This window comes from Zalophus californianus, chromosome 16, assembly GCF_009762305.2.
Source record: "Zalophus californianus isolate mZalCal1 chromosome 16, mZalCal1.pri.v2, whole genome shotgun sequence".
NCBI classification, from domain to species: Eukaryota; Metazoa; Chordata; class Mammalia; order Carnivora; family Otariidae; genus Zalophus; species Zalophus californianus.
In genome coordinates, this window is record NC_045610.1 from 29350653 (window position 1) to 29369517 (window position 18865).

The 18865-nt window shown below is 53.4% G+C and overlaps 1 protein-coding gene across 6 annotated transcripts in view; it reads left to right on the forward strand.

Annotated features, from left to right (window-relative positions):
- The first annotated feature begins 1870 nt into the window (after window positions 1-1870).
- Window positions 1871-18865, forward strand: part of TRIM25 (tripartite motif containing 25) — a 55155-nt gene continuing 38160 nt past the window's right edge. For 4 of the 6 annotated variants that reach the window (XR_003525144.2, XR_003525145.2, XM_027624772.2 and 1 more), the window contains exons 1-8: window positions 1872-2573; window positions 6434-6529; window positions 9202-9435; window positions 12907-13078; window positions 14666-14731; window positions 16987-17013; window positions 17357-17440; window positions 17522-17620. Coding sequence is in view for 4 of the 6 variants with exons in the window: in XM_027624772.2 (XP_027480573.1) it covers window positions 1971-2573; window positions 6434-6529; window positions 9202-9435; window positions 12907-13078; window positions 14666-14731; window positions 16987-17013; window positions 17357-17440; window positions 17522-17620 (1381 nt within the window). In the remaining 2 variants the exon portion in view is untranslated. Of the gene's footprint in view, window positions 2574-6433; window positions 6530-9201; window positions 9436-12906; window positions 13079-14665; window positions 14732-16986; window positions 17014-17356; window positions 17441-17521; window positions 17621-18865 lie in introns of all 6 variants that reach the window. The other 2 variants (XM_027624771.2, XM_027624773.2) reach the window with 2 other exon arrangements.

The window sequence follows — 18865 nt, forward strand, 5'->3', positions numbered from 1 at the left end:
AGACTCAGAGAGCAATTCACTTCCTTGCTTCCCCCTTGGAGTGGGAAAGGAGCTTCTTTGGGTTTACCTAGATGCAAGGTGAACTATAGAGCGTGAGTAAATGGGGCCTTTCTTGAGCTTCCCTGTCTCAGTAGGTCTTAGTAAATATCTACTGCATGGAATTTGATAAACATAAACTATGTTCCCCTGAGTCCTCTTCATTCACTAGCCCGTCTAGACTCTCAGAAAATTCTAGATATTCTGGCTGAGTCACCAGGCCACATCACCCAGAAGAGCTAAGTCATAGGGTGTTTCATAGTTTAATTCCTGGAAACAGCTCCATCCCTCCCCTTGGGAGGCAACATCTTCTGGTAGGAAATGTTTGGCTTCTAGAATGGGATAGGCTGCATGCTGGTATCTGTTGTTGTAAGCAAGTTATTTCATTTCCCTAAGCCTTGGTTTTCTCATCTGTAGCATGAGATAATGATACCTACCTTAGAGATTTAGTGTGAGGATTAAATGAGATACTATGCACAAATCTGATTTCCTAACCCCTCCTTGCCTTCTGCCTTCCTCCTCCCCAAGCAAACAATAACAACAAGGCACTACAAAAGAGAACAAATGGGGTTAAGGGTCTTGGAGGAATAGAAATAGGAAAACCAGGAATTAGAATTTTAAGCAAAGCAATCCTGAGTTAGAATCTCAGTTCTGTTTTGTATGAAATATGTGACCCTATTCTCTGGGCCCCACCTTGGGTGGAGAAATTACCTAAAAAAAAAAATGGTGAGGGGAGTGTGCCTGGCTGGCTCAGTCCTTGAGCAGCAGACTGTTGGTCCTGAGTTTGAGCTCCACCTTGGGCGGGGAGATTACTTAAAAAAACAAAATATGTGATCCTCATCTGTAAAATGGACGTAGTAAGTTCTGTCTGTCCTTGTTTGTAAGGATAATAAGAGATAAGGTATGTGACTTGTCTTGCACATAGTAGGTGCCCCATAAACGGTAGCTTTTACTTTTAGCGGTTTCAGATATTTATTTTTCATATTATTTTTCTTATTTTTGCTGCTCATCCCGTCCAATGCAAACTCCAGCTAACTCTTCCCAAAACCCTACCTCTCTTTTCTGTCCCCCATCCCCTCTCTTGAATACTTCTCCCCCTCCTGTACACCCACTTTTCCGGCACCCAGGCCAGGGGCACAGAGTTGAACGAACGAAAGGAAATCTAAATAAACGATTTTGAGAAAAACATTTGTTTCAAAATTATTGTGTGCGTGTGAGTGAGTGAGAGAAAAACCTTTGTTAAAACTGGGATATCTGCAAACCCCAGGAAAGTAGAACTGGTAATCCAAAAACAAAACAAAACCGCATGTTCTATTGGTTGGTATGGAAAGAAACGGCCAGCTTTTTGAGTGTGGGCCCAGGGGCTCTGGCCTTCAAGGACCATACCCCGATGTGCCAGAGCCCAGCCGGGGGAGGGCGGGGGGAGGAAGGAAGGGTCTAAAAAGGGGGCGGGGAGGGGCAGCCGGTCTTAAAGGCCAGCGCGGATCGACAGCCGCGCGGGTCTAGGTGAGTTCTCCGCAGCAAGGCACTACCTGCGGGCGCGCCGGGGCAGAGGCACCATCCGGTCCGGGGTTCTCCACCTGCCGCGCAGGTTTCCTCCTCCGCCGTGGGGTGGGGTGGGGTGGGGTGGGGTGCGGTGGGGGGGGAGCGGGGAGCAGAAACCGCTGCGGCTCGTGGGCACCGACTGAGACCCCGAGCCCGGCGCCAGCGCCCACCCGGCGGGGCCGAGCCGCTCCGCGCGCGCCACGACCCCCGGCGCCCCGCGACCCCCCGGGCGGCCCGGCCGGGCCCGCCCCGCCCCCACGTAACTTCCTGAAGGGCCGCGGGGCCCGCCCCTCCCGCTGCTCAGTTTCGTTTCCTCGCGGGCCTCCGGCAGTCGTTTCCCGGCCGCGGCCGCCGTTCCATCGCGTACCTTCCCGTCCCGCAGGAGCGCCATGGCGGAGCTGGTCCCCCTGGCCGAGGAGCTGTCGTGCTCCATCTGCCTGGAGCCCTTCAAGGTGCCGGTCACCACCCCGTGCGGCCACAACTTCTGCGGCCCGTGCCTGGACGAGACGTGGGCCGTTCAGGATCCGCCGTATCTGTGCCCGCAGTGCCGCGCCGTCTACCACGCGCGGCCGCAGCTGCGCAAGAACACGGTGCTGTGCGCGGTGGTGGAGCAGTTCCTGCAGGCCGAGCAGGCCCGGGCGGCGTCCCCGCCCCCCGACGGCTGGAAGCCGCCCGCCCGCGCCGCCGCGCCCAGCCGGGCGGTCCCGGTGGCCTGCGACCACTGCCTGAAGGAGCCCGCCGTCAAGACGTGCCTGGTGTGCATGGCCTCCTTCTGCCAGGAGCACCTGCAGCCGCACCTCGACAGCCCCGCCTTCCGGGACCACCAGTTGCAGTCCCCCGTCCGGGACCTGATGCGCCGCAAGTGCCCCCAGCACAACCGGCTGCGGGACTTCTTCTGCCCCCAGCATGACGAGTGCATCTGCCACATCTGCCTGGTGGAGCACAAGGCCTGCTCGCCTGCGTCCCTGAGCCAGGCCAGTGCCGACCTGGAGGTAGGCGGTGGCGGGCGAGGGCACGGGCACCGGGAGGCAGCCTGGGCTGGGGGGTGCGGGAGGGAGCCGCTGTGGGCATCGTGGCCCACCGTGGATCACCTGGGGTAGGAGGGTGGGCCTTGCTGGGCCTGAGAACCAGGGCAGGGGCGTCCCCGATGTCCGAATAGAAAGGGGCAAGGAGAACACCTAGCCCTTCTCTCTCATCCGTGGTCCACCCTCTTCCGCCACTGAAGACAGGTGAAGTGGCCTGCCTTAAGCCTCGTACTTGTCTGATGGTGTTTAGTCGAGGGTTTCCAGCGTCAGGAGCCCTGGAGGCTACCTCTGTTCCCTCATTAAATCTTGGCAGCATCCAAGAGGTGGATATAATTAGGTCCATTTTACAGTTGAGGAAATGGAGGTCAGAGAAGTTAATTTAGCCTGAGCTAACCCAGTAGGTGGCAAAACAGGCACTGGGACCCCGGCTGGTTCGACTCTACAGTTTGCTGCTTTTCCCCATGACCAGCCTGATATCCGAGTTCATGGAGCATGGGACATTCCAGGAGGCTTGAGGTCATGTGAACAAAAACTTTTGGTGAGCCAGAGAGTTCTAGTGACCAGGGAGGATTGTTAGGAGCGGAAGGGTAGGCAGAGTGCCAGATATCTCTGGATACTGCCGGAAGGCAGAACCAAACTCTTGCGCCATAGTGACCTCCACCCTGGCTGTGCAACTTCGAGCACAGCATTTGGCCCCGGGGCCTGAGTCTTCATCAGTAAACCGAGGACGTGGGACCAGGTGGCTCCCTAAGGGGCCTTCCAGGCCTATGATGATGTTAGCAGTTTGGGGGAAATCATAACTTCCCTCGCGGACTCAAGGCAGAGGCTGAGAAGGTGTAACGGGACCACCTTTTTTATATCAGCCTGAGCTCCAGAGCATGGCCTGATTGCCTTTAATTCTCGAGGCCCTGTCGTGGAGAACAAGGACTGTTCTGTTGTCGGAGGAGATAGGAGGCCTGGCCGAGGTTTGCGGCGCCACCGGGACCCGGGTGCAGTCCGTGCTCCTGAGCAGCCATAACCCTTCCTGGGCCCCGTCTGCTTCTCCATCTGAGCTGGGTCCCTCAGGACTTCTTCCCTGAGTCTCAGAGGCCAGACCTCAAGGCAGTGTCTGAGAGTTGACCCCTGAGGCACAGCCATGTCAGGCGTGGCCACCTGCGTCTCCACCTGCCCCCCTAAAGAACCCGCCAAGCCTTTCGAGTCAGGAAATGGCCCCGTGTCAGCTGTGGTTTAGGCCAAGTCACTGCAATTCTCCAAGCCTCAGCTTCCTCATCTGTAAAATGGGATTCATAGCATTCCCTCCTGATCTGCAAGGGTGGTCAGGAGGCTCCGGGGCGATGAGCTTGGATGAGGTGGGAAGTGCTTCATTAGGCAGATCCCTGCGGCAGATGGCTGGTTGGCTCTGACCTCGGGCTGGATGTTGAGACCTAGGTTTGAATGCTCTGACTCTGCTTCCTTGCTGGGTGAGTGCTAAGCACTGCAGGTGTAATTTCTGAGCGGCTGGGGGTAGGAGAGAGCTTGCTGGGGCGGAGGTGTCAGGCTGCCCATATCTTCTTTGCCTCGGGGTGCTGGGGCCTGTCCCTGAGGACCGGGGCGGCTGGCTCCTGTCAAAAGGCTCTTCTAGAAGTTCTTATCCATGGAGGCAGAAGGCAAGTAGGGGCCGGAGGGTTCTTCTCAGCCTGGCCTGGAGCTGGAGTCTGCACCCAGCGTACTTGTTTGTTGTACATGCTGGGCTTTGTAATCCTTGTAACAGGCCTGACCTTGCTACCTCCCTGGTCCCCACCATTGTCCTGGCTTGCCAAGTCCTTCGATCAGCCGCCCTTTCTAGCCCTGCTGCTGCTCCCTACTGGGACAGAGCCAGCCGTATCTGGGCAGTGCCCCGGCCTTGGGCGGCTGGCTTGTCTTGGCCAGTGGTGCGGGGTGGACTCGGGACTCCGGTGCCTCCCACGTCCTCATGGAGGACTCAAGTCCCCAATCTGTGAACAGATCCTCAGAACTTCAAAAAGTTCTCTACCCTCAGTGAGGGGATTGTTGCCCCTCTTGAAGTCCCTGGGCCACTTTCCTTTGTCTGGAGCCACATAGGCCCCTCTCTCTGCCATCAGGGGGCTGTCATGTATACATTTCATTAATGGTGGATAAAACTTTCCAAAACACAGAGTTTTGGGGTGCACTGCTGAGCGCAGCTGTTGGAGGTGGAACCCAGTGCCCGGGTGTTCTGGGTTCTCTTCCAGCTCCGAGGCCTGTGAGTCCGGACCTGCCCTGGCCTGGCCTTCTGCCTTTGGCGCACAGTTTATCTTGGCCACTTTTAAGAGGCCAGGTCGAAGGGCACTGTCACAGAGGTTGAATATGAAACATCACCAGTAACTTGGGGTTTCAGGGTCAAGCTAGTGTGACCTTGATCTCTGCTTCCGTTCCCTTATATGTGACTGTCACTGGGTTGTTCAAATTCAGATTCAAGGTCAAGTTTAGACCTGAATATCTCTAGTGGAGTGGGAGAGGCAGGGAAGTGGAGGGGGCAGGCTGGAGGGTGTTGAGCCAGCTCGTTAGGGGAAGTAAATGTTTTTTTCCTAGACGTTTCCTGTGTACTCAATGCTTTAATTATAACACCGGGACCTTGTAACACCAGTTAACAGTGATGTGACTGTTCTTCGATGTCCTTATTTATAAAGGACAGGTAACTCCCACCTTATAGTGTTGTTCTTCGCTTTAAATAAGTTAACACCTGTGAAGCGTGGCTTGCAGTTCATATATAAGAAACACTAGCTGCTATTATTCTGGTGCTGAGGTTTTTTTTTCTCTACCCATTTCTATGCCCCAGCATTTCACCTGAGCAGGGAGGGAAGACACTCCCATTATTGATTCTGAAAATGTATAGAAATGCTAAGAGGCCTCGGATGGTATTATCTTCCTTCGTGCGTAATTGGCCTTGGTTCCTGGAGGTGGCTAGGGACTTATCAATTCTGAGTCACTTTAATTCAGTTTCAGGGATTGAGCTGATGGGGGGCTGGGCTACCGCCTGTTCATCCTTATTGCTAGCGTGTAGCCTGTGGAGGTCCCCACCCATGGGGCCAAACAAAGGAGCCTTGGACTCTTGTACCCCTGCTTCCCCGAGGTTGACAGTGACACTTCCAGCTGTCTTCCGGAATTGGCAGATGGTTCTGGGAGGGGAACCCCAGAGGCCAGGCTTATCTTTCTGGATTGCCTTCTCCCAGATCTTGGCTGTCATCCTTCCCTGCTTCGTTAGCTCTCCATTGTCGTGAAGCAGATTTTTCTTCCCAGCAGTTTGCTTTCGCGGTTGTTTGCAGGGGGAGGGCTGACTCGAATGACCTCATCTGCCAATCACTGAAGCAACCCCTCCAGCTCGTTCTCGGCCGCCTTGCTGGCCTCCTTGACTCTATTTCATCGTCTGCAAAATGGGGGCTATTGAAGAAGCTCCTAATCATACAAGCTGACCTTTGGTTTGTCCTTACTAAAATCCAGGCACTGTGCTGAGTTCTCACGTTGTTTCAGTTAATTCTGCTACTGGCCCTGGGAGGTGAAAACATCTGTATCTCTTTCTTGGCCGAGGACACAGGTAACAGATGCTCAGACAGCTGGGAACGGGCTGGTGCCCTAGTCGGTGTGTCTCCAAATCCTGTGCTCGTAACTTCTTTCTTGTACTGTTGCTCTAGAAGTTTGAAGGGAGGCAATAAATAGGCGAATGCTTCAAAAAGCTACAGGCAGGCAAGACTCAGGGTGGCAGAAGCACCTGTGGGGTAGATTCCAGGGGCAGTCCCTGGTGTTGGGGGCTGGGCTGAGGTGATATCTCATGCTGGTTGTTTTCTCTGCAGACCAAGCTGAAGCATAAGCTGACTGTCATCTACAGCCAGATCAACGGTGCCTCGAGGGCGCTTGAGGACGTGCGATCCAGGCAGCAGGATGTGCGGGTGAGTGACAGGGCTCTCCACTGCCATCCTCGGCCCCGGGCTCCGGTTGGCTTCACGCACCGTGTCGGGAATAGACATCCACCTTGCAAGACATCCAGAAAGCTATGTCCCCAGGGAAGATCCTTTGTAGACGTAAACTGAAGACTATCCATAAGCCCTGACCTTGGTGTGGGGAGGACAGGGGCAATCATTAAAAATTAGGGCTATAAAGTAGTAATAGAGGGGCGGCTGGCTGGCTTAGTTGGTAGAGCATGTGACTCTTGATCTTGGGGTTGTGAGTTCGAGCCCCACATTGGGCGTAGAGCTTACTTAAGAAAAAGAAGGTACTGATATAAAAAGTGGTTATGATTTAAATGGGAAAAAAAAAACAGGAAGCAAAAGTGTATACCCACTAGAGTTCATCTATTTATAAAAAGCGAGTGTGTTAGTTTTCTAGGGCTATCGTAACCAGTTACCACCAACTCAGCTTACTAAGGACACAAGTGTGTTCACTCACAGTTCTGGAGGCCAGAAGTTCAGAATTAAAGACAGGGCCATACTTCCTGGTTCTAGGGAAGAATCCTTCCTTGCCTCTTCCAGCTTCCGGTGGCTCAGGAGTTCCTAGGCTTGTGGCTAGTGTCACTCCAACCCTGGCCTCCGTCTTCACAGCCTCTCTGTCTTTTCTTCTGTCCTTAATAAGGACATTTGTCATTGGATTTAGGGCCCACGTGGGTAATCCAGGTTAACTTCATCTCAAGATTCCTACCTTAATTACATCTGCAAAGACTTTTTTTTTAAGATTTTTTTTTTAAAGATTTTATTTATTTGAGAGAGAGAGAGAATGAGAGATAGAAAGCACGAGAGGGAAGAGGGTCAGAGGGAGAAGCAGACTCCCTGCTGAGCAGGGAGCCCAATGCGGGACTCGATCCCGGGACTCCAGGATCGTGACCTGAGCCGAAGGCAGTCGCTTAACTGACTGAGCCACCCAGGTGCCCTTTTTTTAAGATTTTTATTTATTTATTTGACAGAGAGAGACACAGCGAGAGAGGGAACACAAGCAGGGGGAGTGGGAGAGGGAGAAGCAGGCTTCCCACGGGGCAGGGAGCCCAATGTGGGGCTCGATCCCAAGGACCCTGGGATCATGACCTGAGCTGAAGGCAGACACTTAATGACTGAGCCACCCAGGCGCCCCATCTGCAAAGACTTTTGCTAAGTAACGCAACCTTCGCAGGTTCTGGAATCTGGATGTATCTTTGGGCGGGGGGAAGGCATCATTCAACCCATTACAGGAAGTGTAGGAAAAAAGACTGGAAGTATAGTAACAGGATAGTAGTACAAGCATTGGAATGGTAGAATTAGAGATTTTTTGGGGGTCTAGTTTTTATAAGTTTTATAAGGTTTTTGATATTATAAATAAAAGAATATATGTATATTTTAAGTTTATTTATTTAGGTAATCTCTATACCCCACGTGGGCCTCGAACTCATGACCCCAAGATCAAGAGTTGCATGCTCTTCTGACTGAGCCAGCTGGGCGCCCCTAAAGGAATATATTGAAAGAAGATTTGAGTTTTAAATATCCTGCTCCAGAGCTGCAGCGTCTGGGTTTATTGTGGTGCCTGTGGTGTAATTAGATGAGTTCTGAGTTAGAATACCAGCTCTGTTACATAATAGCCTCTGATACTTGCCTCCTGTGGGCAGATCCCTGAGCCTTGGTTTTCCCAGCTGCACAATGGAGTCACAACTTTTTCCTGACAGTGGCTGTGCGGCTTAGATGAGGGCATGTACGGGAAAGTACATGTACTGGTTGGAGGGGGCGGGCTAAACTGCTAATAGAGATTAGCCCCCACCTCCCCACCCCCTGCCCTGCCAAATTCAGAGGCTTAAATAGAATAGAAGTTTCTTTTGCTCCCTTTGGCAGTTCAGTGCCAGATGTGAGCCGCCGAGACTAGTGGGGTGTCTCTGCTCCACGTGATCATTCAGGATTCAGAGACTTACCACCTGACTACTGCAGGGGGTTTCTCACCTCTGGTTGAAGCTGGGTCGCCATGACGTCTTTGTTCTAGCCTGCAGAAGAGGGGACAGGGGAGATGAGTGTTCTGCTCATGCTGCCCCAGGAGCAGCTTAGTCCCGTGGCCAAGTCTACCTGCAGGGGAGGCTGGGGATGTAGCCGTGGTGGGGCAGCCATGTGCCCTGGGAAACTCAAGGGGTGTTCTCTTACCGAGAGGAAGCCATTCTCTTTGTTCCTAAGCTTTATATAAAGAGCACCACTCCCTATGTCTTCTTCTGCACGTTGTTTTTTCCCCTTGTGGAAATTTGTGCGTTGCCCCAGTTCATTAATTTTCATTACTATTTAATTTTCTATCCTATGAATAATTTGCAAATTTGTATCTTATTGATAGACATTTGGTTGTTCCCGGGGGTTCTGCTAATTCAAACAGTGCTGCTTAGGAGCATTCTTGTGTCTATCTCTGGGGCAGGTGTCTGAGTGTTTTTCTAGAGGATATTCCCTGGGTTGGGTAGGAGCACCTTGAGATTCACTAGACTTTGCCAAATTACCATCCAAAGCAGTTGTGCCCATTTTTCCCGCCGCGGAGTACAGAGTCTGGTGCTCCACGTCTCACCGACACTTGGTACCACAGCCTTAACTTTCTTGCCTGTCTGACGGATGCCCCTGTGTCTTGGCCCCGTTAGGAGGCTACAAATCGGAAGATGGAGCAGCTTAGACAGGAATACATGGAAATCAAGGTGCTCATTGATGCCGCAGAGGCCACCTCCACTCGAAAGATAAAGGAAGAGGAGAAGAGGGTCAATGCCAAGTTCGACAACATTTACCAGATCCTTCTCAAGAAGAAGAGTGAGATCCAGGCTCTGAAGGAGGAAGTTGAACTTGCCCTGACCAAGGGGGATGAGTTTGAGTTTCTGGAGGTAGGTCTCGACGAAGACATGGTTGAATGTGCTGTCTGCCCGTGTGCTATTGACGACACGTGCAGTGAGGCCACCAGGAGACAGGGCTGTACGAGGTCCCCGGGAGCTGCCCCGAGACACTCACTGTTGTCCGTTTCCTGTGCCCTGGGACAACTGGCCACAAACCTAATGGTTTGGAAGAGCATTTATTTGCTATCTCACACTTTCCGTGGCTCAGGGGTCGGGGCATGGCTTAGGGGCTTGCCGGCTGAGGATTGGCTGGGCTGCATTCCTTTCGGAGCTGCGGGTTGTCTTCCGAGCTCATGTGGTTGGTGACGGACTTCAGTTCCCGTGGTGCAGGCCCTAGGGCCCCCTTTCTCGCTGGCTGTCAGCTGAGGTCTGCTCTCGGTTCCCAGAAGCTGCTGCAGTTCCTTGGCATGTGGCCCTCTCTTGGCTTGCCAGGTACTTCTTCAAAGCCAGTGGAGAATTTCTCCCTCCAGGAAAGCCTGATCCCTTTTTTTTTTTCCTGCTTAGATTACTTAGATTATTGGTTTCTCTCTCTCCTTTTTTAAAAATTTTAATTAAGTAGGCACCATGCCCAACATGGGGCTTGAACTCATGACCCTGATAGCAAGAGTCACATGCTCTACCAACTGAGCCAGCCAGGCACCCCTCTTTTTTTTTTTTTTTTTAACATTTTAATTCCAGGATCTAGTTAACATACATTGTTATATTAGTTTCCCCATGTACACCAGATTCAACAATTCTGTACCTTACTCAGTGTTCATCATGGTAAGTGTGGTCTTAATCCCCATCACCTAGTTCCCCCACCCCACCACGCCCCTCCCCTGTGGTAACCACCAGTTTGTTCTCTAGAGTCTGCTTGGCTCTCTTTCTCTCTTTTTCCCCTTTGCTCATTTGTTTTGTTTGTTAAATTGCCACAAATGAGTGAAATCATGTGGTATTTGTGTTTCTCTGACTGACTTATTTCACTTAGCATTATACTCTCCAGATCCATCTATGTTGCAAATGGCAAGATTTCATTCTTTCTTACAAGCCTGGTTCCTTTTAATGGCTCCTATCTGGTTAAGTCAGGCCCACCAGGATACTCACCTTCCTGATGAACTCAAAACCAACAGATTTGGGATCTTCATTACATCTGCAATATACCTTCAGTTTTTCCATATAAGGCAACTGAATCACAGGAGTGCTATCCTAGCGTATTCACTGTCCTGCCCATACTCAGGGGGAGGAGATTATACAGGGTGCGTACCGCTGGGCCAGGTGGGCATCTTGGGGGCCATCTTAGAATGTTGCCTGCTGCAAACGCCTCCACCCCCTTCCCTCCATCCCTCCTCCCCATGGACCCTGGAAGTGTCTTTCTGAAGGCCCTGGGTGACCAGGCCCTGTCTTTGCCAGCACCCTCCTCTCTTGCCACCCACACCCTGCCCGTGCCCCATGGTGTAACCACAGCAGAGCACTCACCATTCCCCAGACACCCTGGGCGTTGGATGGGAACACCGTGGCTGACCTGCTCTGCCTAGTAAATCTTGTCCTTTCTCCGGGCTCACTCCAGCTTCCCCCCGTCTTCCTCGGATCCCGTTTTTCTGCCATTACAGGTCACACCGCCTCTGCTGTGGCACTCAGCGGCGCGGTGTTACATGTGCTTGTTGTGTGTGTGTTCAGGCTGCCCGCTCCCTTATTACCGCCCCCTTCTCCTGGCATGCAGCCGGCATTCCCGTGAGCCCCATCGATGGGGCGACGACACCTCAGAGGACCAGATTCCTTGTGTAGGTCCTGGGGAGAGTACAGGAGTCACTGGGAACCTTTTATCTCAAAGTGTGGGACCCTCTGTCAGCTTCTTCCTTTTCACTGGATGTGCCCTGGCTGAACCCTTTGCCCCTTGAGGCATCCCTGTCCGGTTTTAGAACGTGTGTTCAGAGCTGGTCCTGGAGGGCCGGAGATGGTCCTGGGTCTCCTGTGCTTGGCCAGTCACAGGGGGAGGAGTGGAAGAGCATTATCCACAGGGGTCAGGAGATTTGTGTCCCAACTTTGTCCTTGCCACTGATTGGCAGAGTTCCTGGCAGGATGCTTGTTGTTTCCTTTTTCTTTTCTTTCTTTCTTTTTTTTAAAGATTTTATTTATTTATTTGACAGAGAGAGACACAGCGAGAGAAGGAACACAAGCAGGGGGAGTGGGAGAGGGAGAAGCAGGCTTCCCACCGGGCAGGGAGCCCGATGCGGGGCTCGATCCCAGGACCCTGGGACCATGACCTGAGCCGAAGGCAGACACTTAACGACTGAGCCACCTAGGTGCCCCTTTTTTTTTTTCTTTCTTTCTTTCCTTTCCCTTCCCTTTCCCTTTCCTCTCCCTTCCCTTTCCCTTCCCTTTCCCTTCCCTTCCCCTTTCCCTTTCCCTTTCCTTTCCCTTTCCCTTCCCTTTCCCTTCCTTTCCCCTTTCCCTTCCCTTTCCTTTCCCTTTCCCTTTCCTTTTCCTTTCTCTTTCCTTTCCCTTTCCTTTTCCCTTCCCTTCCCTTTCCCTTTCCCTTTCCCTTCCCTGTCCTTTCCTTTTCCTTTCCCTTTCCCTCTCCTTTCCCTTCCCTTCCTTTCCTTTTCCTTTCCTTTCCCTTCCCTTTCCTTTCCTTTTCCTTTCCCTTTCCCTCTCCTTTCCCTTCCCTTTCCTTTCCCTTCCCTTCCCTTCCCTTTCCCTTTCCCTTTCCCTTCCCTGTCCTTGCCTTTTCCTTTCCCTTTCCCTCTCCTTTCCCTTCCCTTCCTTTCCCTTTCCTTTCCTTTCCCCTTCCCTTTCCCTTTCCCTTTCCTTTCCTTTTCCTTTCCTTTCCCCTTCCCTTTCCCTTTCCTTTCCTTTCCCTTTCCTTTCCTTTCCTTTCCTTTCCTTTCCTTTCCTTTCCTTTCCCTTCCCTTCCCTTTCCTTTCCTTTCCCCTTCCCTTTCCCTTTCCCTTTCCTTTCCTTTTCCTTTCCTTTCCTTTCCTTTCCTTTCCTTTCCTTTCCCTTCCCTTTCCTTTCCTTTCCCCTTCCCTTTCCCTTTCCTTTCCTTTTCCTTTCCTTTCCTTTCCCTTCCCTGTCCTTTCCTTTTCCTTTCCTTTCCCTTCCCTTCCTTTCCCTTTCCTTTCCTTTCCCCTTCCCTTTCCCTTTCCCTTTCCCTTTCCTTTCCTTTTCCTTTCCTTTCCTTTCCTTTCCTTTCCTTTCCCTTCCCTTCCCTTCCCTTTCCTTTCCTTTCCCTTTCCCTTTGCCTTTCCTCATGTGTTATTTCTTGACTTCAGATTCTCCCTTGGTAGGTGAGTGGCCTCTGAGGGCCCTTCCAGATCCAGAGAGCTGTGACCGAAAGTGGCACGTTAGCCCCCTGCAGTCTCTGGCCTGTGATCGGACTGAGCATCCGTGGGCACAGGGAAGCTCCTCCTGGGGTTCATGAGGCCTGAGCCGGGGCCCTGGCTTCCCTGGAGCTGCCTGAACTAACACCCTGGCTTGTTTCAGAAAGGGATAAAACTGCAAGGTGTCTCCACAAAGCCAGTCTACGTCCCCAAGGTGGAGCTGAATCAGGAGCTGATAAAGGGTGTCTGTCAGGGCACCTCAGACCTCAAAGACGAGCTGAAGCGGTATATTAGGCAGTCCCAGGACAAGAAGCCTGAGGAACCCACTGGCTCAGGTAACCATTAGCAAACCCCGAGCTCCCCTACTGGGACCCCTGAAATGGGAGGGGTCCCCTCGGTGTTTGGGGGCGGGGGGAAGGGTCTTGACCCAGAACACGGGGGCTTGAGTTGCAGGGGCCCTGACATACCTGCCCTCCGTCTGGGAGGCCATGGGGGAACCTCCTGAGTTGTAGCCATACTTCCGAAAACATCTCTGGGCACCTTGGTGTTAACGACAAGACTTTCTGGACAGTCTGTTCTTGTGTGTCACCTCGAGGCTGGCTCAGGTGGCTTCTGAATAGACTCTGGGTTATCAGTGTATTTGGTGGGGAATGGCTAGTTTTGGGGTCAGAGAAACCTGGCATTCCTCTCTGACACTCTTTTTCCTTCCCTTCTGTATCCAATCCACGACCAGATTTTACTTCTTAAATTTCTCCTGACTCAGTCCACGCCCCCACCGCCAGCCGTCACCTGCCTGCTTTCTGTTGCCCCCCCCCTGTGGCAGCTTTCTAGCTAGTCCTTCTGCATCTACTCTTGCTGCATCCAGAGAGAACTTTTCAGGGTGTGAATCTGATCTCCTGGGAACGTCTCCCCTCACCTTGTTCAGAGAATTTCCATTGCTTTTAGATTTCAGACCACGCTCTTGACACTGTTCTACAAGCCCCTGCCTGGTCAGGCCTTGTCCATTTCACCAGCCCTGAAGCGCCCCCTCCTCCCACACATCTTTCTGCATGCAGCTCCTCACATATGCTAAGCTTCCTGCCACAGGGCCTTTGTATGTGCCGTTCCCACTGACCAGAAGGCTCAGAGACTCCACCATCCTTACCAGTTCACTCCTCTCACCCTTCAGAGATCAGTTGAAACATTGTATTTCTCAGCAAACCTCCCCTGTCACCACCACTCCCACTCCTCAGACTAGGTCCCAGGATCCTTATCACCCCTTGGGAGCCTTTGCCTATCTGTCATTTTGTTCTTCCCCCACTAGATTGCAGTCTCTGTGAGGGCAGGGGCTCAGTGTGTTTTTCATCCAACACTCTCTCCCCTGTGCCTAGCCCAGAGCCTGGCACATAGTGAATCTTACGGTGTAACCCCGGGGGTGGGGCTTGAGTCTCAGCTGGGCGAGCTGAGTGTCCGTGTAGAAGCCTCTGAAACAGCCGTGGCATGCTCTGTGTAGAGGGTACAGCTGTTGACGAATTGGCCACACATACTAGTTTTCCTGCTACATCAGTGATTGCTGGTCTGGGAAAGGGTGATGGAAAAACCGGAGGGTGAGGAACGAGGCCTCTTGGCCTCATCGCCACAAGCAAAGGGCTCGACCCTTTTCTGTTGACACCGGAAGAACGGGAACCTCAGAGAGGCTTTAGAGGTCATGGAGCGGGGCGCTGGTGGAGAAAAAATTGACCCCAGCTACATTTTAAGAGAAAAGAGGGACACACCAAACTCGTCTTTTTGTCTCCTTGTTTCTAACTCTTATAAAGGTTTGGGTAGGGAAAGTCAGTGGAAATCACCTTTGTAGACCCTCTCTCCGCCTGCCCCTGGCAAAGCTGGCCCCTGGGGTTGCTTTGGAAGAGCTGCATAAAGTAATCCTTTCTTCTTTGGCACAGGGAACTCTGGAGAGCATGGCCCAGCATCTACGCCCAAACCCATACACTTTTCGAAAAAGCTCCTGAGTAAGTAACCCCGCTGCTGTTCCTGGGGCTCCCGCCAGCCCGTCCCAAATGGCTGTGGTTGGGGAGGGGAGGCAAGTGCCTCTACAGACGAGTCTGGCCACAGTCCCGCTGAGTGGAGGCTGGAGGGGCTGCCGCAGAGGCTCCCCTGGGGTGCTTGGCAGGACCTGCCCGTCAGCACTGGCTGTGCAGCCGGCCTGGGCCAGCAAGGTTACCAACACCCGCCTGTCTTGAGAAATACTTGCTGACACCCCGTTTTGGCACTTGGGCGGAGCGCCCCCTGGAGGAGCGGCTCAGAGCTGTTCCGTCTTGAGCCACCCTGTGCGGAGCACTTCCCCACCTCCTTCCCCTGACGGTCCTTCTCTTACCACCACCCCGCCCCCAGCCACTGAAGACAGTGTTTTCCTAATTGCCTTCACCCGTGAAATTTTAATACCACGCATATGCAGTATGTCTCTTTATAGATTATGCTTTCATACATGTAAAGAGTAAGATTTTTTTCACCCTCTTCCACCAAGAATCCATTTTTGCCCCTTGAGCGGGGCATACCACCCACACGGTGAGAAGGCATATGCTGTCGAGGTGGGGGTCAGGGAGACGAATGGTCCTCAGTTTCCTCATCTGTCAAACTTGGACCATAATGACGGTGACCTCACGGGATTCTTATGAGTGAGGTTTCCACGGGACACTGATCATTGTGAAGCTCCTTAAAGCCCATAAATATGCCCCTGACCTGTGGCTGTTACCACTTCCCTGAAAAGTCAGCGTGCCCCGAGGAGTGCTGCCCCTGGGGGATGCGGGAACTCTGGGTCCATGCCATTGTTGTTTGGTTTTAGAGTTTAGGCTGTCTTTGGCAGACAGATGTGTGGTTTCGGTCTCCAAACGGAGTAGAGAGCCAGGAGCTGGGTGCCTGGTGTGGATGGAGCAGGGAGCCCCCAGCTCAGCCGGCAGATGTGGCAGGGCCCCTGGTGTGACCAGGGAAGGGAAAAATCAGTGAACAAGCGCTGTGCACCTGTGTCCTTCTCCGATCACACTCCCCCGAGAGCTCTCTCGCCGCCGGCCCAGATCACAAGCGCCTCTCTTAGCCCGAGTGAGCCGTGGGTGGTGGCTGAGGTGGCGCAACAGGCAGGGAAGGAGTGGACCAGTCACAGTGCAGATGAGCCTCCTGGCTGTGAGGACCAGGGACCGTGCCCTAGGCCGGCGACACAGCCGGGGGTCCTCCCAAGAGGAGGCTGGTCCTGTGGGAGTGGGCGGGCAAAGAGGAGATGGGGCCAGAGTGAAGACAGCATCTGGGCATAGGACTCGGAAGTGGGAGGAAGGGGGAGCAAGGGGGTCATGTGGGGCTGAGTGGGGGCTGATGGGGAAGTGGAGGGTGACAGGAGAGCAGGGTTTGTCTGCGGGCAGGGTTAGGATTCACAACACCCCTTTTCACTCCGGTGGTGGAGGGAACCTGAAATCTTCTAGCTCACGTAGACTTGAGTGTGTTTCAGACTCGCCAGGGGTTATACACCGCTGGGCCCCGGACTGTCAGAGTCAGCAGGGTCTTGGGTGGGATCCAAGAGTTTGCATTTCCTACAGACTCCCTGGCAATGCTGATGCTGCTGGTTGGAGACTCTGCTTTAGGTAAACTCAGTTTTCATAGGCACACACTCCAGATAGTTTTTAAAGACTGTTGTGATATTCGGCAAGCACAGTTCTTTGCTGACTCCCTTTTTGTTTTTTGTGTTTTTTCTTTTATAGAGATATAATTTACCTATAGTAAAACGTACAGATCTTAAATGTGCAGTTAGGTTAATTTTGACAAGCGTGTATGTGTGTGTTAGCAAATCAAATTAAAGAATTACCCCAGAAAATTCTTTCATGCTCCTCATTATCAGTCCCAACCCCCAAAACCACTGATGCAGTTTTCTGTCACCATAGATTCATTTGCTTGTTTCCAGGGAAAACGTCCTCGCTTTATCTGTATGGGTCACATTCATGCAAATTATTGTTATGGTGGTTTTTAAAAAAGATTTTGTTTATTTATTTGAGAGAGAGAGTGGGAGAGTGCAAGAGCATGAGCAGGGGGAGGGGCAGAGGGAGCCAGAGAAGCAGACTCCCCACTGAGCAGGGAGCCCAGTCCCAGGACCCTGAGATCATGGCCTGAGCTGAAGGTAGACGCTTAACCAAGGCACCCAGGGCACCCCTGTTACGGTGTTTTGAAAGTGTCATTGTGCTGTGCTTCAAAATATCTTAATTCTGAAAATTTTCTTTTTCAGAAGAAGAAAAGAGACCCAAGAAACCTTGTAAGTTATGCATTTGTGCCTCCTTTTGTTTCTTGAGATTGCCCAAGTGTGGAACTAAATGCTGGCAGCGAAGCCTGACCTCTCTGGTCGGGGTTCTGTGATGGGACCCGAGTTCTGTGATGATGTTCTATCGTGGCAGGTGGGCCTGAGGTTGGGGGTGAGCACGAGTGCGCGTGAGTAAGACGAATAATGAGTGTAGCCCTGTCGGGACTCAGCTGTATCGCTCCGGCTGTCCAGGGGTGTGTTTGCAGAAGTAGCGCTTGAAGATCAGTGTGGAAGGGACGACAGGCCATCTGGTCACTGTGTCACGGGTCCAGTTCATGTTTCTCCTCCTCATTGCCAGCCCCTGCCTCTGCCTCAACCACCAAGATGCCCACGTTCGGAGCCCCGGAGCAGTTACAGGATCTAAAGCAGCCCGGCCCGGAGAGTGAGTTAGTGTGGGCAGGGGGCAGTGTGGGGTGTGCACTCTGAGTTTGTTCTGAAAACGGCTCCCTGTGTCCTCCCCCAGGTGTAGGCAAAGCCACCACCACGCAGCTGAATGCGGCGGCCCTCAAGGCCAAGGTGCTGGAGACCTTCTTAGCCAAGTCCAGGCCCGAGCTCCTGGAGTGTGAGTAGCGTCGGCTCTGGGGAGTGGCCCTGTGGCTCTCAGGCTCTCTCCTGTGCAGCTCTGCTCACGTCTTCGCCCTCGCCTCTGTCTGGGGGTCCAGCTGGGTTCCTCCTTCCCCTTGTGCGCCACTGGCCTGTCCTCCACTTGGCCGCAGCCTTCCTCGCTCCCCTTCCGCCCCCCCGCCCCTCCCCCGCCAGCACCGAAGCCACGGGTGGTGATTTGCACCCCCAGCCCTGCATGAGCCCAGCTCACCCCTTTCTCTGGACCCACACCTGCTGCCCACTGCTGTGCCTCGGGCATTGCTGGGGGCCCACTGCCAGCACCCCGGCTCCAGTCTTCCCCTCGGCTCCCCTGCCATTCCAGAACCTTCCCACTTGCCATAACCAGTCTTCTCCCTGTCCCACCCACCCTCCTCCACTTCACAGAGAAGAGGGGCCCCTCGTCCTCTTGTTACTGCCATATCTCATGCATCGCCACCTGCCCCCTCCTGCCCCCTCCCCGGCTGCCCCCCTCCGCAGCCAGTCCACCTCCTCCTGCTCTGCCTGCTCTCCTACACCTGGTCACCCTCACCGGCTCGCCTGGGGCCTGCCTCTCTGCAGATGTGTCAGTTCCCCTCATCCCAAAAGGAAAAGCAAAGCGAACAGAGGAACACAAAAGCGGCGAATGCAGCCAGCCTCCCTCTCGCCTGAATACTGGTGAAAAATACAAATTTCTGGGTCCCGGGCCAGTGCTGCAAGATCAGGCTGCAGGGGACCAGCACAGAAAGCGGGGTGGTAATCTCGTTTCCTCCGTGATCTTTGGAGGGAAGTTGGAAAAATACGGCTGCATTGCTGTGGCCGAGGGTCAGAAGCCCCGGGGAGCTTGACCCTGTCTCGCTGCTGCCGGAGCTGCAAGTCTCTGTGTTGCTGAAAGCCCCCGGGGCCCCCGAGTCAGGCCTCTGTCCCTGCCCTCCGGCAGGCCAGCTCTGGCTGGGGGTAGCGGCAGCCCCCGTGCAGCTGAATGTCAAGGATGCCTTTCAGCCTTCAGTTGGCTGGACCCCTCGGGGGTTATTCGTCCTTCTAGAAGGGAACACTCCCTGCGTCTGCAGAGTCACTCTGCTGCCCTGGGCGCCACCTGCACCTCTGGTCGCTCCTTCATAGGTACCTTTGCAGTCAGCCTGGGCTGTCTGCAGCGGGGGCCAGCTTTCTCAGGGCTTGTGTCCCCAGAGCTTCCTGCGGTCCGCCCCCCAGCCCCCCGCAAGACCCA